General features: G+C 38.2%; 1 protein-coding gene across 1 annotated transcript; it reads left to right on the top strand.

The window, feature by feature from the left end:
* The first annotated feature begins 1879 nt into the window (after positions 1-1879).
* Positions 1880-23681, top strand: Selenot (selenoprotein T). The gene is made up of 6 exons (XM_013365024.4): positions 1880-2103; positions 15930-16040; positions 16648-16774; positions 19059-19146; positions 20840-20993; positions 21488-23681. Exons 1-5 carry the CDS (start codon positions 1967-1969, stop codon positions 20962-20964), a joined length of 588 nt encoding a protein of 195 aa, XP_013220478.3. The 5' UTR covers positions 1880-1966; the 3' UTR covers positions 20965-20993; positions 21488-23681.
* Positions 23682-24090: the final 409 nt, after the last annotated feature.

Here is a 24090-nt window from a genome sequence, read left to right as displayed (position 1 = left end):
ATGTCATTATACATTTGCCAAAACCCATAGAATATACTACATCAAAAATGAAGCCAGATATAAACTTTGAATTTTGGATTGTCACCAGAGAAATCATCAGAAGTGAGACTCAAAGAATTCTTGGAGAAGAGGGGAGCTCAACTCAGGAAAAGTGAAGTCCTTAACCTACGTGGCCAATATTGATTTCCAGGGTATATCAGTAAAGGCATGGACAGTGATTCATTAGGAAACCAGATGCACATTCAAGGGAGAACGTGGGCTATTTCCAAGAGAAAGATGTCTTTTAGGATAAACCAAGAAATACACATTAAAGAAGAGAATGTGGGCCATCTAAAGATTGAGACAAATTTTGGGGTTCCCACTTACTTTTTTAAAGGAAACTTGGTGAGGGCTGTGTATGGGAAGGAATGTAGAAACCATCAGTCTGGTGATCACAAGATTGTTTATGTTTGATCATTCTTAGAATTCTTAGGCTGATATGGTCTCAATTATCTGATCAATTAACACTGGAAAGTCCTCTAAAATTTAGGTTTTCTTAAAATATCTGCCGTTTGCTTAATATATTAGTGGGCTAATTAACAGTGCATAAGGTAATTATAAGTAAGGGAATTTATGGTTAACTGCAAGATGTTCAGATGTCCCAGAAATTTGGGAATGACAGATCTGGGCTAGAGCTTGGCTTCAGGAGTGACAAGCTTGGAAAGGTAGGCAGAAACCTCAGGTTAAAATTAGATTTCCAGGCTTGGGAAATAGCTCAGTTGGTAGCATACTTACCTGCCATGTACAAGGCCCTGGATTCAATCCCCAGCACCACAAAAAAAAAAAAAATTTCTTTGCTTTTCCCTCCCTCGCTTCCTCCCTCCCTCCCTTCCTTTCTTTCTCAGGGGCACTCAACCACTAAGCCACATCCCCAGCATTATTTTGTATTTTATTTAGAGACAGGGTCTCACTGAGTTGCTCAGTGTCTCCCCATTGTGGAGGCTGGCTTTGAAAACTCACAATTCTCCTGCCTCAGCCTCCGGAGCCACTGGCATTACAGGAATGCGCCACTGAACCCAGCTTCCTTGCCCTTTCTTTAGGATTTCTTTCTGTTTTTTGTTTCTTCTATCCCACCTTAGGGGAATAATGATGTGCCGATGTGGGCTTGCCATTATAACTACCCATCACCTTAGAAAGGGCTGTTGATAATGTGGCACATAGGCTACGTTTGCCTGGAGCTCGATTTTGTTGTGAACCTGAAACTGCTGGGGAGAAAAGTCTAAAGTTTAAAAATCAACGACAGAATAAGCAAATCGAATAAGAATTATTTTTGAAAGTTTGCTAGGTTTTGTTTTTGTTTTTTAGAAAAACAAGATTTAAATGAAAGAAAAAATAGAAAATAAATTTTAGAAAATTTCTAAGGATGCATTTGTGTTTTTAGATACTCGTTCCTTATTACAAGAACAGATTATTGGTCATCTTTTTTCCTTGATATGAATTTTCACTGTTCTCAAACGTAACAATGAGTGAGGTCATCAGGTGTTTACAAGTGAAATGAGAAGAAAAGCAAAGCAAAGAGATTCTCCCAAGATCACTGAGCAAAAAACGAAGGGAGAAGGTCGAAAAAGGAAGTAGGGAGTAAAAGGCAATGAAGGAGCTGGACAGAGAAGGCACTCCTTTCTCGGGCAGCTGGACTGGTAACACTGCACGCAGACCCCAGCCTGCAGCAGGCAGTAATTGCAAGCCCCGCTGCACCTGCCGCCCCCTCGCCTTGCTCTGCACACGTCCAAGATGGTGCCGGGTGAAGCAGCCGCACACCTCCGGGCTCCCTCCCCAAGCGGCGCAGGCGCGCAGGCGCGCAGGCGCGGCGCGGCCTCCCTCCCGCCCTCGGCAGACCGCGCCTGCGCCGTGGGGAGCCGCCGGCGGCGAGGCTCTGGGCCGCCGCAGTCTCGATCTGAAGGCGGCCGCGGCGGTAGTCTCGAGTAAGATGAGGCTTCTGCTGCTTCTCCTGGTGGCGGCGTCGGCGGTGGCCCGGAGCGAGGCCTCGGCCAACCTGGGCGGCGTGCCCAGCAAGAGGTTAAAGATGCAGTACGCTACGGGGCCGCTGCTCAAGTTCCAGATTTGGTGAGTGATGCGTCGGCCCTGGCGTCGCGCTTTACGCGAGGCCCCGGCTTCACGGCCTAGACGCCGCGTCTCCGCTGCGTCTTCCCGGCGCCCCTCCGCAGTGGGCCCCTGGTGGGCCGCCGCGGCCGCGCTCGGATCCCAGGTACAACCGCTCGCTTGCCTTCTGCCGGCTGGGAAGGCGAGACTGGGCGGGAGGGCGCGAGAAGGGTGGACGCTGCGGGAGCGGACAGGGCTGCTGGCGGTGTCACGCGGAGCCACGCCGGCGTTCAGCGCAGCGGGTGCGGCTTGTCACCCGCCGGGGCCGACCAGGAGCGCCGGGCCTCAGTGACCGCGGCGGCCCTGGGTGGGAGCCGTTGCTCGAGCGGCGGGACGGTTCGCCCGGCCCCGGCGCCGCGGTGCCCGGGCGGCGGGGCCGGGTTTGCGGGCGGCGGCTGGGTCGCAAAGTGGGGACCGCCCCGCGCCCGCGGAGCCCTAGCCTTTGGAATGTCGGCGTTGCCCGGTTCGTCCCAAATCGCTTCCCAGCCCTTTGCTTGGGTCGTCCCCGAGTCCGGTGCCGCGCCTTCCACCTGCGTTTGGCCTCATCACTGAAAACCAAGGATTTTTTTTTTTTTTTAAAGCTTGTGACATTTGAACCAGAGTCAAAATAAGATGGTGAAACTATTTTTGGAATGAAAACTGTTAATTTATTTCTGGTTACAGGAATCACAAAAAAGAACATTATGGTTAACTGTGTGCTTGGAATATGTCATATTTCATATAATAACTAAGAAATGACAGTAGGGTCTGAGGGTATGTGCGCGTCCTGGAGAGCCAACCAGGACCTAGCCATGCGGAGCACACACTCAACTTTTTTTTTTTTTTTATTAGAAAGTGGTGATCATTTTAACAGCCTAAAAGATTGTTAAGGATTAAGTGTGAAAATGGTTTTTAAAAGAGTGCTCTTTTCTAGTTATATTTTTCTATATTCTACTGTCCTATTTCTTGCTTGTGCTTTTGCCTTTTCAAAATACTCTTCTTAGATTTTCATGCACTGGAATTCTTGTTACAGTTTAAGGTGTACCTTCTACTGAAAGTATTCATAACAAGGTTTTCAAAATATGTAAGCAAAATATAGGGCAGGGCACACAGGCCTTCATATGAAGGTTTTTTTGGTTGGTTGTTTTTGTGGTACTAAGGATTGAACCCAGGGCCTTATACATGCTAGGCAAACTGTACCACAGAGCTACATGCCCAGCCCTTTTTCAGTTTAATAGGTGGTCTCCTTCAGTGGCTCCGGCTGGCCTTGGACTTGTTTTTCTCCTTTCATCAGCCTTCTGAGTATGTGTATAACCATGAAGGGGGTACTCATTGAGCTTTTTAAAAAAATTCATAACTTGATATCTAGATGCTTAACTTTTTTAAAATTTTATTTTAAATATGACTTGTTTCTGAAGTCTACAGAATTTCATTTGCAGTCATTCTGAACATGTTACATAACAAAAGTGCTTTCATTTTTTTTGGTGGGGAGAGGGGTAGTGGAGATTGAACTCAGGGTGCTCCACTGAGCCACATCCCCAACCCTGTTTTGTATTTTATTTCCAGACTGGGTCTCATGGAGTTGCTTAGCAAGCGTCCCTACTTTTTTTTTTTTTTTTTTTTGCTGAGGCGCACTTTGAACTCTGATCTTCCTGCCTCAGCCTCCTGAGCCACGGATTACAGGCGTGTGCCCTATGCCCTGCTTCCTTTTTTTTTTTTTTTTAAATATACACATGGGAAGTAACTTGTATTATGTCCTACTAAATAGAGATAAATTTAGCTGCTTGTTTGTTGCTTTTCCCCTGCAGAGATTAATCTGTTTGTAATAAAGTGAATATTAAGTTTCTGGTTTTTTTTAGATTCTTGAACATTCATTTGCAAGTTTGGGAAAGGATGTAGTTCAGGATAAAATGCATGAAAAATGAAATTTCGTTTGAAATCTCAGTGCTATGAAATGCGTTTTTTCTTAACATTTATGAAAGCACTACTTTTACTTTCAATTGATTTAGTTTGCTCTGTGTTTTGAATTTATTAGATGTAGTTTTTGCTAAACACCTATAGTTCAACATATCTGGTAATTACGCCATTTTTATAATTGTTAGAATGAAATAGCAGTACAGCACACAATGGAATCAAATTGGGGAGAGGTCAAGCTTGTGACAGCATTACCTACTCTGTGTTCATATATACTTTATGAATAAATTTATTAGTACTCAAAGATTTCCTGGTGAATAAGACAGGTGTGATACCTCATAAAGTTTGCAAAAATGGTTCAGTATTATTCTTTGTATCTGAGTCTTTGGCTTTTTTGTTGGTTGATTGAACGATAGAATTTGGTAATTTTGAAGACATTGATTTTATATTTGTGAAAAATTTGACCCGGTTATTTAGGTTACTAAGCATTGAAAGGAAGTTCTTGCCCAGCACAGTGGTCACCTGTAATCTCAGCTACTTAGAAGGCTGTCTCAGGAGGATTGCAAATTTAAGGCCAGCTTGGGCAATCCTATCTCAAAATAAAAAGGGCTAGGGATGTAGCTCAGTGGTCATGCACATGCCTTGCATGTGTGAGGCCCACCGAAGCACCACACTTGCATAAAAACCTTCTCTAATAGAGCTTACAGTTCCCTTGTTAACTTTGCTTTGCATTTTATGTGTGTATTCAAAGGGATGATATTTGGCATGTGTTTATTTTTTTCCATGTATATGATTTAACATGTAATCAAATCTGTAGTTGCTGCAGTTTAAAGAGATTACTGACTACAACCTTTACAGTTGATGTTTACTTAACATGTGACAGTTGGATTACTACTGAGAAAAGTAGGTTAAATGAAGTTAAGATTTCAAAACATAAGCAGAATGTTAGAATTGTCAAATTTTGTTAATTACCCACTGCTGTAATTGTAGGACATCCAAGTTCTAACTGCAGGTTAGGTGGTATGAGAGTAATCTAGTTGGGATCAGGAAGCAAATTTTGAACTGGGATTCAAGTGATAAGATTTATTTGGAATGAGCTTTATAGGTAATGGGAATAATGGACAGTGGCAGGAAAGAACAGAGTTTACATGAGAAGCCCAGCCGACTTCAAAGAGCAAGAGGCATAGGACTTTGAGTGTCTGTCAGGCCCTGTGTGAGAGAGACCAGCTAGCTTCATTATGGCAAGGCATGGAGTGGGGCTTCTGGAGTTGTCAATGGAAGAGATGATGGAGCTTGGGTTAGGGAGCTGTTCGGGCGAATGCATAGAGGTTTGAGAGCTCTCTGGGAGATAAATTTAGCAGCTGTGGGTGATGAATTACAATTGGCCCTCTGTAACTGTGGGCTGAATATCTATGGATTCAGCCAACCTTGATCAAAAATATCTGAGGGGGGAAAGTGGCATGTGTACTGAACACATACACAAGTTTTTCTTATCATCATGCCCTACAGCACAACTATTAACAGCAGTGATACTTTTAGGTACTGTAAGTCATCTAGAGGTGACTCAAAGTATACAGGGAGGTGTGGGTAGTTGTATGCAAATACTACACTGTTTTATATTAGAGACTTGCACATCTGCAGATTTTTGGTATTGGGGGGCAAGTCTTGGAACCAATCCCCCCCACCCCCCAAGGATATTGGAGAGATGTCCTGAAGCGAGAACTGTCCAAGATGATTTCTGACTTTGGCGATGATGCTATGCCATTCCCCAGAATGAAGACAAAAGTTTTTTGGTGAGAAGCAAGAGGAGCAGTCTTGATTCATTTTTATCTACTTATTTCTTAAAGTGCTGGGGATTGCACCTAGTAGACAAGTCTCACATTCCCAGTCCTTTTTATAATTGTTTTATTTTAAGAGAGGGTCTTGCTCAGTAGCTCAGGTTGGCCTCAAGATTGAATCCCCCTTGCCTTAGCCTCCCTAATAGCTGGGATTATAGCTGTGCTCCACTGTACCTGGGTTTGGAATCCTGAACTTTGAAAATGTAATAGTCTAAACAAAAACTCCACAAAGAAATGTTAATCATTCCAGAATACCTGTAGTAACAAACTAGAAAAGTTAAGTTAGCAGATGCTGTATTTCGCCAAACCAAAGATCCAATGGATTGTTGGATGCACTATTATTTTATATATCATTTAGAAAGAAAATATACTATCATTTATGTCACAGTAATGGTCATAAGATAAATCCTGTGGGTTTTAATTTTGTTTCTTTTTTTTTTTAAAGATGGGAACTATAGGAAGATATGCATCTTGGAATCAAATAACAGCAAACTATTATTAGTAGTAGAATGTCAGAGGAAAAAATGGTAATGGCTACACCTATTGGTTTAGATTTTTAAAATTTTATAAAGTTTATATGGAATTTATAATTTTGTTTGCTTTGAGTTTTTTGCCTTTTTTTTTTTTACAGAACAGAAAGCTGCAACATCTAATTGAACATTGTGCACATAATAGTTGTCTCTCCTTAATAATGAATGACGTGCTTAGTTCAAAGCTTTTAGATGTAGGTAAAATATGACTGAATGATTTTAAAGTTTCATATTCTATTACAGAAAATTGAAACATCATTTTCTTACAGTTTGCCATTAGATGACTGTTAGAAAATCAAGTCAAATGTATCATGTAAAAATTCAGGATAGGGCTGGGGTTGTGGCTCAGTGGTAGAGCACTTGCCTCACACATATGAGGCACTGGGTTCAATCCTCAGCACTAATTAAAAAAATAAATAAGCAAAATAAAGTTACTGTGTCCATCTACAACTAAAAATATATTTTTTTTTTAAATCCAGGATATCCCTATAAATTTTGACTATCTTGAACAGGAACAGTTCATTTTCTGGACTAGCAGTTTGGAGACCAGGTTCTTATTCTGTCTAACCCTTATGCTCTGAGTAATGTTTGGAAAATGAGTCATCTCATCAGCACTCAGCTTGTTCATCTGTATAATGAGAGAATATTGGTTGCTTTCCATTTACCTCTGATATTCTATGTTGTACTGTTAGAAGACTTAAAGGAAGAAAGTGAAAGCACATATATTTGTTTATCTTCTTTTCTCTCTTTGTCAGTTAAGAGTGTAGTTGGAGCCCTCTGGCTTCTCTGATGGTCACTTTCCCTGTTTTCCTAAAAGGGCAGTCTTGTTTTCACATTCCTCCTCATGACAGGTGCAGCTTGGAATTGCTGAGGAAGACTTCTTGTTATGTAGGTTTTGCTTCGAACCACTGATAATCGGTTCTCTCAGTGATAATGACATACACTAAACTTTTTTGCTTATGCTTCCTTTTCCCATGCCATTTATTTACCCTCTTTTTTTCAATTCTTAGGAAGATGTGATTTTTTTTTAACAATAAGTAGGAGAGACAGATATACCAGTATTTATAGTAAAAAGAATAAGTGTTCTCAATGAGATGTGTAATAGAGGGTTAGAGGAAAGAAGGCTCCCTTATTCCGAGAGCTGGGAGGCTTTGCAGAGGAGCAGATGGAGATCAAGTCTTAAAGGGTGTGGGGAACTCCAGGAGATAGAGAGAAAGGGCTGCACAAGCTAGAAGTATACAAACGAAGCTGACTTAGCATACAGCAGGAGGAGGGGACCAAAAATGGAAATGGAAAGTAAGGTACTCTGTATACTGTGCAGCATTCCTTCAAAATGACACAGTGTGATGTAATTTTACATGAGTAAGCTCATAATTGTATGTTTTTTAAAAGCGTACCCCACACTTTTCATGTCTAAATATAGCTCTCCATCCATAGGCATAACATTGCATAGAGTGCATGTGCCCTTATTTAACCAGGGCCTTCCTGAATTGTTCATAAAGTTACTTGTTGAGATAAATATTCTTAAATACCTTTGCATATTCACTCCATTGTTTCCATAAAATAAACCCATAATGTGATTATGTCAAAGGTATCACATTTTAAATTTTGACATTTCTTCTTGTTTTTTTTAATAGGAAACAAAATCTGATCAATTCATTATTGATACTATTCAGATTTTTTTGTAATTTTTGTTTATTGGCCTTCTGTACCAGTTTCAATTTTCTACCACATCATTTTCCCCTTAGGACTTCAAGATATGTTTTTGAAAAAAAATTTTTAATTGTGGTAAAAATGTATAACATTCAATTTATCGTATTAACCTTTTTGAAGGGTGCTGTTCATTATTCACGTTTTGTTGTGCAGGAGATTTAGAACTTTTTCATCTTGCAGCACTGAGACTCTATCCCTACTGAGCACTAACTCCCCTCTCTTTTCTTCCCTGGTTGTGACCACTTTTTCTGGTACTGCGACGCGAGGAACCAGGAGAGAGGCGAGGAACCAGGAGAGAGGCGTGTGGAAGCCGGTGGTGGCAGTTGGGCTCTGAGGGTTTTTTCCCTGAGGAGCTGTTTTGTTTGGCGTTTGTAGTTCTAAAAATAAAGTTAGTTTCTTTTGACAAGTGGCTCCTGATTTGTGCCAAGCCAGACTTCGGCATTAGATACTTTATTGGTGTATGGAATCATACAGTTGTTTGTTTTTTTTTTTTAGTGTATTGGTCTCAAATTTCATCCATGTTGTAGCAAATGGCAGGATTTCCCCGTTTTTAAGTCAGCATTGTATTCCATTGTATGTAGGTAAATAAATCCAGCCATTTTCTTTATTTATCAGCTGATGGACATTTTATTTCACAGTAGTCAACAATGCTATGATCAACATGGTATACAAATATATCTTCAAGATCCTGCTTTGAGGGGTGGGGATATATAGCTCAGTTGGTAGAGTGCTTGTTTTGCATGCACAAGACCCTTGGTTCAATCCCCAGCACCACAAAAAAGCGGGGGGGGGGGGGAGGATCCTGCTTTGAATTCTTTTGTATAATATACACCTACAAAGTGGGATCACCTGTGTCCTCATTTTTTTTTTTTTTTTAAACATTACTGAACCAGAATACTTGAAACCTGTCACTAACAAAGGAAAGAAGTTTATTTTGGCTGAAGGTTTTAGAAGTTGGAAGTCTTAAAAGCCTGGCTCCGAAACTGGTAAAGCCCATGCTACTTCACCAGTGGCAAAAGGGAGTGAGCCAGGAAGAGAGAAGGCACAGCAGGCAGACTTGCTTTATCACAACTAGCTCTTCTCCCAGAATTAACCCCTCTCGTGTCTGGACCCCTCTGAAGGTTCCCCTCCCAACACTTCCACTGTGGCAGTCACATTTCAGCATGCCATTTGAAGGCAACAGATTCTATTCAAACCATAGTGGCTGGATCATATGGTAATTCTTAATTTTTAAAATTTTAGGCACCTCCATTCTGTTTTCCTTAATGGCTACACTACTTTACATTTGCTCCAGCCATGCGCAGGGATCCCGGTCACTGCACCCTCACCAATACTTGCTGTGTTCTATTCTTCTGATGGTAGCCATCCTAGTACATGTAAGTTCACAGTTCATTGTGGTTTTGATCTGCTGGATCCTCAAAATATGTTTTAATTCTGCTTTTTGATTTTGAGTTTTCCTGCAATCCTCTACATCTCTTTTTCTGCTTATTGCAGATTGTTTTTGAAGTTGCTCTTATTTTTAATCTTTTTGTTACTTTTCTGCTCTTTAATTTTGTGACCTTTTTTTATAATCCCTCAGGTTTTTTTCTTCTCTATTCTTAAGCAAGTTAAGAGAAACAGCTTCAGATGTTATCAACTAACAAACTATAGCATTATTTGCTATTAGAACATTACCAGTGGCAAAGATGCATAAATTTTTGTGTTTTGCTTGATGCTTATCTTTGGAGCTTAGAATATCTGTCAACAGTCAATATTTGCTTTAAAAAGGGGGGGGTACAGTATTTTGTAGGCTACTGTGGTTGGCCCTGTGGCAACCTCTCCTCCCCAATTTATAAATTGCTTAAGTTCTTGCTGGGGAAGGAATTTGATCACTTTACTTGGAAAGTATTTTTTTTTCATTAACAGTTATATTGTATGCAGCCATTCAAAGTGACTCAATAAAGATATTTGATAAATAGTGATTTTTCTGCTTTTTAAATTTTTTAAAAAATTTTTTAGTTTTAGGTGGACATAATATCTTTATTTTACATTTATGTGGTACTGAGTATCGAACCCAGTGCATCATGCATGGTAGGCGAGTGCTCTACCACTGAGACACAATCCCAGCCCCTGATTTATCTGCATTTTGAAGGAATTGTCTCTTTGTCAAAGTCCTACACTTTTTATTTTTTTATACATTTAAAAATTTAGATATAATTCACTTGCCATAAAATTCGCCCTGGTTGCATTTTAGTAAGTCATTATACTAATAAGAAAATAACATATATTGTGTTCTGTTTTAATTTATTGCCCAAACTAGGAAGCTCTTTTGGGTGCTTTTTAAATTGTCTTCTCCCCTTTTTGTAATTTCACCTGCAGGCTCATTTCAGGTGACAGTTGAGCACACTCACTGTAGCAGCCAAGAGTTGGAACTGCTCCAAAGCCGCTTCAGGATTTGTGTTTTGTTCTCATGGTGGGCACTGGAAAGCAAGTCAGCTGTCTCATCACACAGTTTCTTAACCTAATAAGCTGTCACCTCTTTAGTGTTGTTTTTGCAATTCTTAAAAAAAAGAAAGAAAAAGAAAGGGTTGGGGCTGAGTGGTAGAACGCTCGCCTAGCACATGCGAGGCGCTGGGTTCCATCCTCAGCACTACATGTGAATAAAGGTATTGGGTGCAACTACAACTAAAAAAAAATAATAATATTAAAAAAAATTGAAAAAGGAACATGTTCTGATTTATGTTTTTTAATCTTAGTCTGAAGTGTGTGAGAAATTCTGCTTGCATCTTTTTTTTCCTAGTTATACATGACAGTAGAATGTATTTTGGCAGAATATACGCAAAGTATAACTTATTCTGTTAGGTTCCCACTTATGTGGTCATACATGATGTGGAGTTACCCTGGTCATGTATACAAACACAAGGCTAGGAAAGTTATGACCAGTTAATTCTACTATCTCTCCTAATCCTCTCCAGCTGCTTGCATCTTTTAAAAAAGTAATTTATCAGATTAGCTTCTTATTTGCTCCTTGAGCATCTTGTTTCTTGTGTGATTTATGGAGCACCTTGTTCATATTTTATTGCTTAAAACACTTAGAGCAAGTGATGTGCTCCACATGATGTCTGTTACTACCTTATACTGAACAGAACAAGGAGATATTTAAAAATGTAACAGTTTTCAATAATCAAAGAGCTGCTAGGGATGATTAGTGCTGTAGACAGAAACTAGTATTTGTAAAACATCTTTATGATTTTCTTCAAGGTGTGCAGAAAATATTAGTTGAAAACTTTGGGACGCAAGTAGTAGAAACCTATTTGAATGAGGATAGACAGTGATTGGGAATGCATTTAAAGATTTCTAAAAGAATGGTCGTGGAGCCCAAAGGCAGAAGCCACAGGGCATCAAAGACTGAAATGGGGAACTCAAAAACCTGAGAAGACTTTGTTCACATTTCTGATTCATATCTGTACTTAGTAAAATGTACACTTTTTTCTCTGAAGTTTGGCTTATCTTCTCTTCTCAGTCCTATTGAAAGATTGACTTTCCTCCATCCAGCAGGACTAGTGTTAAATGTTACTTAACAGTCACATTTTAAAATCACCCTTCTTCTTTTCTAGAAAAGAAGCTGTGGACCTTCTTCTGAAGGTTGCATTTCTGGAACATGTGCTAGGTTTTGGTCTCATGTAAATAGGACCCAATCCTGTAGCAGGTCAGGCGGTGGGGTGGATATTGCTAATAAAAGGGGAAGGGTGAGTTGAAGAGATAATGAAAACAGAAAATCACAAGTATTTACTTCATAGCAATCAGTGTCTAAGATTTTGTTAATGGTATCTTCTTTTCTTTTTCTTTCTTTTTTTTGTAATGTTGGGAATCGAAACCAGATCCTTGTGATGTGGGGCACGCATTCTACCACATTCTACCACTTTGCCACAGACCCAGCCCCAGTCTTTCTTTTTATATGGGGGCTGTGAAAGGTAGGAGTGTGGGACAGATTTGGGTTTGATGAAAGTAGATATTTGACTTCAGTTAGCAGCAGATGTAGTAGAGAGAAGTGAAATTATTGGTACTGTGAATGAGGAGACATGATGGACTTTAAAAGCACAGTATCTGTTTGAAATATCATGGACAAGAGTTTTTTCTCTGTTCCTCAAACTTCCTTTCTGATCATTACATTACATCTAATATATTTGCAAAATCTTTGGGGAAAGTACTGTGGGAAAACTATTTTAACTCAAACAGTAGCAATATTTGAGTCCTTTATAGTAAGTTGTCTCTATTACTAGAAAGGGTTTTGCAAAGTGGTGAGACTTTAAGATTTCTTTTCAAGAATTAGACTTATTTTTTCAAGAACCTTAGGTGGCAGCAGGAATAGACAGCCATTGCTGCATTTTTAGTATGTTCACATGTATGGGATTAGATGTACTCCTTGAGCCAGAGAGAGTGGAGTAATTAGAAAGAGCTGGGTTTGATGCCAGAGGTGAAATGGTTACTAGCTCTTTACCATCTGTGACTGTAATTTAGCGTTGGCCACCTCAGCAAGCCCTAGGTATGTTTCATCTTGGAAAACTTCTGTTTGTAGTCATGATTAGTGCTTTTAAGATGGGAAAATTATTTGGGGGGGAAACAGCTGTACTGGAAAAAAGTTCTTTGTATTTGCCTTCAGACTAGTGAAGAAAAACCAAAGAGGAATTGCACAAGCAACATGTCAAATCATGTGTGGCAGCCTCGGAAGCACTTCATTCTTCAGAAATAGAAAAGTATTAGCCTAAAATCTTTTTTTGGACTGTGAGATTACAGGCCATTTCTATTTGGAATTTCATGCAAGGTCTGAAACTTAAGACTTTAGATTAGACGAACAAAGGGTCAATTTAGGCTTTTAAGCACATAGCTGAGAAAGTGGGTCACTGGGAGGAGTCTGACCAGCAGTGTTTCCTGCACTCAGACACGCCTCTCCAGCTGGGCCTCTTTCTTTTAGGTACTGCTGGGAGCCCACAAGATTGACTTTCCTATGTGGAGAGTCTTTGTATTGTCATCATGAAGGAGCCTCAAAGATCTCTGCAGTCCAGAGTCCAGCTCTGTGGGTACCCAGTGCTGGCACTGTGGGGAAGGGGAGCAGACTTCCCAGATACAGGAAAGGATGGCTCTTCTTCATGTAGCTGTTGTATTTGGTGTCAGGTAGAAAAGGCCCAGGATCCCAAATCATAAAATCCGGCTATATTTCAGTCCTGATAAAAGGGCCACATCTATCAGTGTCAACTGCTAAAACCACTGCCTAACTACAGTGCTTGATGCGTGATAGGCGTTCCATAGATCACTGAACAAGTGAAATCTTAGATGAATGTATACTTGGAAAAGTTACTTGATCTCTCTGGGCTTCATTTTCTCCCCTTTCATCTATGAAAAAGAAGTTTCAACTAAATTAACCAAGTCTCATTCTCAAATATTGCATTAAAAGTTAAATACTTTGGTGTACACCTGTAATTGCAGGGGCTCAGGAGGCTGAGGTAGGAGGGTTACAAGTTCAGCAACTTAGTGAGGCCCAAAGCAAATTAGTGAAACCCTGTATCAAAATTTAAAATTAAAAAAGGGTCTGGGAATGGGGCTCAGTAGTTAAGCTGCCTCTGGGTTCAATCCTGGTACACACACACACACACACACACATATAAAAGTTAAATACTATTATTTTAGATAATCAGCTCCATTGTAGACACCAGTGCCAATTTGGGCATTGAAATCAGGTGGCATTTCTTGGTTTTAAGATGGTTAGGCTTAAGGTTGTCTAGGTTATTTTTGTAAATAGCTTCAGAACAAAAGAAACATTAAACTTTTATTATAGAAACTTATGGCAGAATACTAATACCTGGTGATCTGGTATAGGATTTACCTAGGATCTTTGCACCATTCTTATAACTCTTCTATAAATTTGGAATTACATCAGATTAATAATATGAACTCAGAAAAAAGCTCAGGATATTGATTAAAAAGAATAAAAAATATAATGTAATAATAATATTAGGCTAGGTGGATGTTAGAAAAGGCATCTGGAGGGCTGGGGATGTGGCTCAAGTGGTAGCGCGCTCACCTGGCATGCGTGTGGTCCGGCTTCGATCCTCAGCGCCACATACAAAGATGTTGTATACGCCAAAAACTAAAAAAAAAAAAATATTAAAAAATTCTCTCTCTCTCTCTCTCTCTCTCTCTCTCTCTCAAAAGAAAAAAAAAGAAAAGGCATCTGGAGATTTGTAAGTTTGTTTAAATATTTAGCTGTAGAGGTTTATCTCTGAAAAAAATTCATATGTTTTTAGAGATTTACTCTTGAAAAAAATTCATTCTAACAGTAAAGAAAATATTTTCTCTAAAGAATGACAGTCAAATTTGTCTTACACTCTTTTTTTTTAAATACTTATTTTTTAGTTGTATTTGGACATAATACCTTTATTTATTTATTTTTATGTGGTACTGGGGATCGATCCCAGGGCCTCCCACATGCTAGGTGAGCATTCTACTGCTGATCTATAACCCCAGTCCTCTTTCACTCTTTTTTTTGATGCTGGGGATTGAACTGAGAGGCCCTCTACCACTGAGCCCCCCCACACACACACACCCCGCCTTGTTTCGTTCTTTTGGTAGTGCTAGGAATCAACCCAGGGATTTGGACATGGTAAGCCAGCACTCTGCCACTGAGCTACATCCCCAACCTTACTCTTTTTGTTTTATTTTGAGACAAGGTGTCACTGAGTCACCAAGGCTGACCTCAGACTTGCTATCCTCTTGCCTTAGCCTCCAAGTTGCTGGGATTTGGAATTAACAGGTGTGCACCACTATGCGTAGCTTTTTTTTTAAAGCAGGTTTTCTTACATGGGATCTACTAACATATTGTTTCACCCTATCACAGTGTAAACTCTGTGCTTTTCCAACTTGGGTTGGTAATGGTGGTTGTTGGGGTTTTTTTCTTAGGTTTTACTCCACTTTAACTTACTGACCCTGCTTCCTCTGTACTAAGTGGTGACATTGTCACTTTATGGTATTTATGTATTCCTTAATTGAGAACCTAGTAAGTTTAAGTGCTTGACAATTTACCTGAATTTGCAAGCTCTTTTTCTCCTTTTCTTCAGATATGCTCTTGGTAGCATATTTTCCTATTCTTGCTGGGACAGCTTGCATCTGAAAGTAAATTATTTAGAGACTTTTGTCGTGGAGAAGATTAGATGCTGTTGACTTAATTTCCAGAGTCATGTCATGTTGCTGAGAATTACCTTCCCAGTCTTTGTTTTCCTTCACAATGTAGATTTAAATTTTAGCATAAGAAGGAATCTAATAGTCCAGCCTAAGTTTCTCTTATGATTGTGCAAAACTAACTTACCCAGGTTGGGACAGAGTAGAATGAAAGCCAGTTTCATGTCTCATACCTTGATGTTCTTTATAAACTTTTGTAACCCATATTTGAAAGTTCTATTTCAGATGAATGAGAGTTGTTTTCATATCACTGATTTTTTTTAAAGGCCAAAGTGATATTTGAGTTATACTGAATATGTGTATGTATATGTATGTGTGTGAGAGAGAATAGGTATTTGCTGTTGTCTAACAATAGTCCAAAGTTATAAAAGTTTAATTTTTATAATGGGGGAGCAGTTATTTGAAGGTAAAGTAACTTAAATTTGTGAAATTTGTAAAAAGGAAGAAAACTCCCTGTATTCATCATATGGATTCAGTCATTAATTTACAATGGATCTTGAGAAAGAAATTTAATCTTAGTAATACTTTTTAGCCTTTTTCTGACTGCAGAATAAATCTAGGTGTATTCTCAACCCTAATGGAAACACTTATTTTTCTGCAGTGTTTCCTGAGGTTACAGGCGGGTGTTTGAGGAGTACATGCGGGTTATTAGTCAGCGGTACCCAGACATCCGAATCGAAGGAGAGAATTACCTCCCTCAACCAATTTATAGGTAAGTAAACTTCAGAAACTTAAAAGGGAAACAATTTAGTTGACTTTACAAGCTTTTGTGAATTGTTTCAATTACTTTTCTTTGATTATTGTAATTTCTTAATTGGTTACAGTAGTATGCAGAGAATGCTACTTTATAAGTAGCAAGCTTATATAGACTTTTTCTATATAAGAAGAAGGAATGAGTTGTTTCAGAGATGACAACCCTTTTAAAGAGGTGTTTGCTTATGTAGTTTTAATGTGGAAAATAGGCTAAGAATCCCCTCTTTTACTGATACTAGAGGTTGAACCCAGGACTTCACACATGCTATGCATATTCTTTAATACTGAATTATACCCCCACCTTCCCAAAATTTTATAGAGGATCAGTGATATTAAGTTCTGAACTGTCTTAAAATGATAATGTTTTTAAAGGCCAATTTATATATTTCAATTTTATTTTTAGATTGACTTAAAAGATTAAACATTTTGTTTTAAAACTGTACAATAAACTTTAGTTGCTTTTTAATGATTAGTAACTTTTAGATTTGTAGAAAATGTTTATATGTACTTGAATATTAAACTTTAAAGAGAAATTATGGCTTCTTTTTTTTTTTTTCTTTTGATAGACACATAGCCTCTTTCCTGTCAATCTTCAAACTCGTATTAATAGGCTTGATCATTGTTGGCAAGGACCCTTTTGCTTTCTTTGGCATGCAAGCTCCTAGCATCTGGCAGTGGGGCCAGGAGAATAAGGTATGTGACTCAATAACTGTGGCTACTGTAGGTTCTTAGGTTGTCAGTTATAAGGCTGTAATGGATTTTTCTTTTGGGCATGGGGTGCTGTCACTGATTTACATTAATAAATGTGCGTTATTTCAGTTTTGTCACTTTATTTCTGGGCAAGGACTTAACTTCGCTTGGCTTCAGTTTCCATTATGCCTTAAAAATAATATATTTAAGGGTAATGGTCTTACCCTTTTATTTAGGGGCATAAAGGGAGATATTGTTTTAGAAGAACCTGGACACAAAATAATTTATAACCTGATTTTTGATATAATTTAGGTCATGTCATAGTCATCAGAATACAATATATATATAATTGACCTTTTATCTCAACTAATGTGCCATTAGTGGATTGATTCATATTAAAAAAAATGTTTCTGTTAATTGGTTTTTATTAAAACTCCTTTTTGTTTTCAATTGTTTGTTCTTCAACTTCCCATTTATAGGGGTCTGTTTGGCAAATTGCCAGAAAGAATAAATGTAAATGTACTTAAGAATCTTGAGTTTCCTTTGCTATTTTTCTTTTCCTTTGTAGAGTCTTACAGTATATATTCTTTCTAGAGTATGTTTATTTTCATCCATTTTACTTAAAGTCATTGTTTCCCTGAATTTTCTACCATTATCAGAAATGGATCTAATTTTATGTATCTCTGTGTGGGGAATCACTTAGATGCTTTCCCCTGGGGCAGGTTCTCTTGTGGAGCCCTCTGTACAGTTTGTCCTTTAGCTCTAGGCTTAATTCCTTTACCAGACTCCTTACACAGTTGTACTTCTCCTAGGGAACCACTTGGTTCCAGGAATAGGCAAGACTCTTAGCATAAACCCCTCAAGTGTTTGTTATCTCTAATTGGAAGTATGTCTGCCCTGTCATTAACAAAATGTTAATTTTCAAAGGATTAAGAATGGGAAGCTGAGCACTTACTGCTGATAATGTTTTATGATATACTTAATTGATTCCAAATTGTCCTTTGTACATTTTACCTCTGTAGATCTGTACACCATTGTTGTTCTGCTATGAAAAATATTCTTACAAGCTGTAGCTTTTTTTGGTTCTGGGGATTGAACTCATAGGCCTGCAACCACTTAGCCACATCTCCGGCCCTATTTTGTTTTTCTTTAGAGCAGGGGTTTCACTGAGTTGTTAAGCACTCACTTTTTTTTTTTTTAAATGTTTGTTTTAGTTGTAGATGGACACAATTTTATTTTTATGTGGTGCTGAGGATCAAATCCAGTGCCTCATGCATGCTGGGCAAGCACTAGCCACAACCCCAGCCCAGTGCCTCGCTTTTGCTGAGGTTTGCTTTGAACTCGTGATTCTCCTGCCTCAGCCTCCCAAGCTGCTATGGTTACAGGTGTGCACTACTGTGCCCGGCAACAAGCTGTAACTTTTATGACAGTTCCTTGTGTTTTATTTGTATGAAGATAGACTCGTGTTCCCAAATGTTAGGAAATCAAAATCCACCTAACTCAAGTGGAGCAGAGGGAAAGCTCTTTCTTGTCTGCTGTAGACATTTTTCTGAAACAGCTTGCTGTGAATTGGCTTTCTCACTATATCCATCTTTTAGTTTGGTGATTTTGCTAAATGAAAACTCTTCTGTGGGAGCCAGGGTTGTGGTTCAATGGTAGAGCACTTGCCTAGTGTGCATGAGGCCACTACATAAAAATAAAAACTAAAACTAAAAAAGAAAAAGAAAAAAACCTTTTTGTCCATAAGGAAGAGCTTCTAGCCTCTTTGGGGAGAGCATAGACTTGCCTTCTCACAGTGAATGACTAATATGCCAGTGCGCTCTCACCCACCTCTTTTTTATTTTGACTTAAAATGATTTGTTTGAAACATAAAAGATTGTATTGGATGCTTGAAGTTACTGATTATTGCGTCACTAGTCTCTTGTCAATTCATATATTGCATTATAAAAATGGTCAAATGAACCCTACTTATACTGGCATTCTTTTGTAAACTGGTTATTATGCTGTCTCATAGAAATTCTATGTATAGTGTGAGCATCCTCTGTAAGTTCTTTAACATCTGTAGAGCTATAAATTGGTGCTCCAGTTTCCTTGCTCTCTGGGTGTTGTCTGAACCTATGGAATAACAGAAGTAGTCGTGTGGAAACTTTTAAAGCAGATTTTAAAAGAGTATTGAACAAATAAAGAATGATACCATTTATTTAAAAAATTACTGTGTCTTAAGTTGTCATGTTTTAACTTTGAAATGACTTTGTTGCCTGTTGTGCTTGATTATATTTTCTTTTAGGTCTATGCATGTATGATGGTTTTCTTCTTAAGCAACATGATTGAGAACCAGTGTATGTCAACAGGTGCATTTGAGATAACTTTAAATGGTAGGTTTTGAATAGTTTGCATGTTGTGCTACATTTTAAGTGATTTCTAGTGAGCAAAAGCCTTTTCTGTTTTTCAAAAGAGATACTTCTTTAAAGTTGATATGAGAGGTTTATTTGATAAAAATTAAAGATCCGGAAACAGAATTTAGAAAATTTTAATTTATTCTCTTGTCTTTACCTCTACTTGAATTTTTAGAATTTCTTGAAGGGTTGGCCCTCTTCTTGTGTTACATTATCTGTCTGGTCCTTATCTTTTCTCGGTGTAGTACTCAGGAACCTTAAACATAACCTGCTCCAAAGTAAACTCTTGATTACTTTTGCTCCCTACAATTCCTGTATGCTGTTAATTTGCTTCTCCTCTGGCATATTTGATTCTTTCAACTTCTCCTTTACTACCCATGTTTGGTCAATCACCAGGTCTTCTCAAGAAGTTCTGTTCTCTAAATGGCTCAGGAATCTCCTTCTGTTCACTTCACTGCCATCATGCTAGTTTGTGCTGCAGTTAACTTGTTGCCCTCTGCAGATAGGGGCCATTAGCTAACAACCATGTTTACATAATTAAATAGTTAAAAAGCAACAACAAAAGAATATGACATATAGAAATCATATGAAATTCAAAGCTGTGTTCATAACTGATGGTCTTAGATTCATCAGTGAAAAATCATGGAAATTTTTCTTTCTAGTTACATAATTATACCTCTATAATACCCTTGATTTTATTTCTTAGTCCATAAAGCTAAAATATTTTCTATCTGGCTTTTTACAGAAAAAGATTGCCAATATCTGCTCTAAAAGAGGGGTTTTTTTTTGTTTGTTTTTTAATGCAGTTTTCATCTTGTCACTTGAGTATGTCAAATTCATTAAATGGCTTTACTACTTTTTCCAAGATAAAGACCAGAATATTTAATATGGCCAAAAGGCTGTGCGAGATCTAGTTAAGGGTCTGTAAACTGTGTCCTGTGTTTCATACTCTTTTTGCTGCCGGTGTTATAAATAAAGTTTCACCCAAACACAGTGTGCACATTCTTCAGGCTGCCATGAGAGTTGAATGGCTGTGACAGAAACTGTATTCCTAGAAAAAATGTTTGTTTCTTGTTTCCGTGCAGTTTGTTAACCCCAGTCTAACTCTCCCCACCCATCTGTCTCCCGCCGCCTCATTCCAGCTACCCTTTGGTCATTCACTGCGCAGGGTTTCCATCTAGTTTTTACACTTCTCTTAGATAGAGGTTTCCTGCTCTCGTGAAGCCTCACTCCTTTTTAAAATATTTTTTAGTTGTCAATAGACCTTTATTTTTATTTATTTATATGTGGTGCTGAGAATTGAACCCAGTGCCTCACAAATGCCATGCAAGTGCTCTACCACTGAGCCCCAGCCCCAAGCCTCACTCTTATTTTGGTAACTTTTCTTTACTTTTTAGATCTCAGTTTAAATGATATTGCTTCTCTGACTAGTCAGCAGTGGAGCACTAGAGCACTTTCTAGTTTTACTTTTAGTACACAATTTTAATGGTGTAGCTATTTATGTAGTTCTTGGTATTTCCTCTTCTAGAGTGTAAACTCCCTAAGAACAGGAGCTTCTGCTCACCTTTGTATTCCCAGTTGAGTATATAGACACTTGAAATATTTGTGGAATGAATGTTTCTTATAGAACTATCTTTAATTTTGGCATGGGGGTACTATTTATGTTTTACAGACGTGCCTGTATGGTCTAAGCTGGAATCTGGTCATCTTCCATCCATGCAACAACTTGTTCAAATTCTTGACAATGAAATGAAACTCAACGTGCACATGGATTCAATTCCACATCATCGATCATAGCCCCACCTATCAGCACTGAAAACTCTTTTGTAAGTACTTAAAAATATACTAGTTTTGTATGGGTTTCTGTAAATTCTTATCATGAGTGTTAGTAGATATTACACATATTATCACTTAAGTTTCCAGTTTAAGGTTAAACAGATGGATATATCCTACATTAAGATTTATATATCAACAGAGTTTGAACCTGCCAAAGTTAAGTAAGGTTGTGTTAGTAATTTTATCTTGAAGGCCTTTTTATGTAATTCTTTAAACTCTGAACTGCGGTTAGCCAGAATTGATACAGTAGAGTATACGTACCCTCTCCATACCTTCAGCTAATTAGTTTCTAAGAGTACACAAATTTTTTAGCATGTTCAAGATAGGAAACTTATAAGCAAATGTGTGAATATGGAAAGAGGAGTTTTGATTAACTTTTTCTCAGCAGAGTTGTTTTCGGTTCTTTTCTGATCAGTTAGTTGACATTCTAATAAGAGTTTTTGCAGGGTGGTAATTGGAGTATTCCTTTCTGTATATCTTTCAGACATTAAGGGATCTTTGCAAGAGCAGCGTGACTGACACTATGAAGGCCTGTACTGAAGACAGCCAGCTGTTAGTACAGACCAGATGCTTTTTTGGCAGGCTCGTTGTACCTCTTGGAAAACCTCAATGCAAAATAGTTTTTCTGTGCTGGCACGTTCTGGAATTCTGCACATTCGTGGAGTGCAATAATACTGTATAGCTTTCCCCCAACCCAGATTCACCCAGTTAATAGTTTGTCATTTTTTTAAATGTAGACATTACTACTTAAAACTTTTTTCTTAGTCATATTTAAAAAGTAGAAAATTGAGTTACAATTTGATTTTTTTCAAAGTGTCTGTTAAATCTTGTGGTTTTATATGATTTTTTTTTGTTTGTTTGTTTGTTTAAAGTCAATCTTTGGGGGAATACAGCTAAAATTCCCAAAAGAGTTTATCAGTCATCTCTAATTTGGTCATGTCCAATTTATATCGTTATCAAAAAACTGCAGATTGTGAACAGTGCATTATACAAGATTATGGGGGAATCTAATATCCAGAGTACTCTACCAATTTGTTTGTATGTGTGCGTGCGTGTGTGATTACCAGAGAACTACTACAAAACCAACTGCTTTTTAAATTCTGTTGTGTAGTTCAGGTGTCTTGCCTTGACCAATCTAATGAATTGATTAACTGGCCTTTATACTTAATAAAAAACTAGCAGATGTCAGTTAAATGAAAAAGTTTCAGTTTATTGCTCAGTGTACTTGTTAACATTGTATTTAATCATCGTCGGCCTAATTTTGTGTTTTTAACTTAAAGATAATCTCCTAAGGGTTACACTTTAGATTCCCACAAAAAAAAAACGAGGTTAATTTACCATTTTTAGAGTTGAAACTCACCTCATTAAATAAAAGTTCAGTTGAATCTCTTTACAACATTGATACTAAGTGAACAGAAATCACCCAGCATCAGATATCAGAATTCTGTTGTATTTGAAAAATAAGATTAATTTAAATTTACTGATAGTTTCAGTATTCTAAAAAGAAGAGTTTTTAGAAAACTAAAATTGACTAAGACTTGAAGGACAATTTAGCAGAAATAAGACCATAATGTACAAAAAGAGCCATTGAGCAGCAGCAGCAGCAGCCGCAGCTTCCACAGGCTTAACATGGAGAGCCCAAAGTAGGCCTGGATTTACTCATGTAAATAAAAGGATTCAAGGAAAAGTTATGAGGAAAACCCAACATTGGTTTTATCTAACACTTCAGAGTTACAAGACCTAACCCTGTGTGTCATAGGACTGACCTGATTTGCTGTCACTGGGTGTTCTGAAGCACATGTCAGGTAATGGCCTAACTGTTACAGCCTCAGGGAGGAGCACTGCAGTCTCTGAACTGACTGCACAATGTCAGTCTGTGATTCACTGCAGAAAACTGGCCAAGCGGTTATCATTTCCATTCCGAGTAGAACCTTTACTTCCATTCCGAGTAGAACCTTTACGTTCTTCAGGTTAGTTAGTTCATGATTTAAGTTTCAAGCTCCTTTGAGATTGTTATTTAGGTATAATATTTATGTTTGACTAAGGATTAAAAACGTGTTAATCTGATTGCATACCACTCCAAACTCCCCATTTTCTGCAAGTTGAACACCCTGTCGAATGTGTCTGGGGGTCTTTCTTTGGCTAATGGACATTCCACTAGTGACAGTTACCTTTATGGCATGAAGCTGCTAAAAAACTGAATCTTGAAAGTTCCCGTGGGTTTAACAGATCAAACTATGGGGAACCAAAGCTTCAGCTCCAACTTTCTCCATGTTTGCCTTGGGTTGAATAACTTGTTTTTTCGAGAATAACTTTAAGTGGCTTAGATACTGATAAGAGCTATTTTGTTTTATGCTTAGTTCTATTTAAATCTAGAATTTAATGGAGTCTGATAAAAAAAAATGTGGGTCATGTGAATATGAAAAAATAATGTGAGGAAAATAAACTATTTGCAGTGTAACTTTATTATATTCTAACATTTCAAAATTATTAGTTGCTTATAAATTGGTATGGCTGTGTAGTTTATAAATGTCTATGCACTATATTAATTAAAAGACCATAGGATATGTTGGCAGGTTGACTGATGTTGGCATTTTTTACCACAGTTGCCATTGTGGAAGAAATTATTTGTTACATTAATAATAAAAAAAGTTAATAAAACGTGACTTTATACCTCACTGTGTAAGATGTACAGACAAATGAGCTTTCAGAATATAAATGGCCTTATTTGCTTGGGGCACTAGCATTATGGATGGTAGCAGTTGATCAGCTTGTACAACTGTTAAACCTAATGGGTTCCCAGTGGTAGTTGTTTCTTACTTTCAGTGTTAGCCAGCTTGCCCTGATGGTTGGCAAGATCCTTTTGTCATCATGTAAAATAATTCAGATTTTAAAAAAAGTCTACAGGATTTTTAGACATGGTTTGATATTTTAAAAAGAAGAGTCTGCCAGGCGCTGTAGCACATGCCTGTAATCCCAGCGGCTCATGAGGCCGAGGCAGGAGTATCCCAAGTTCAAAGCCAGCCTCAGCAATATCGAGGTGCTAAGCAACTCAGTGATAGCCTGTCTCTAAATAAAATACACAAT

Source organism: Ictidomys tridecemlineatus, chromosome 3 (genome assembly GCF_052094955.1).
Source record: "Ictidomys tridecemlineatus isolate mIctTri1 chromosome 3, mIctTri1.hap1, whole genome shotgun sequence".
Lineage (NCBI taxonomy): Eukaryota > Metazoa > Chordata > Mammalia > Rodentia > Sciuridae > Ictidomys > Ictidomys tridecemlineatus.
Note: the sequence above shows the minus strand (reverse complement) of the source record. Positions and strands in the feature narration are given on the sequence as shown.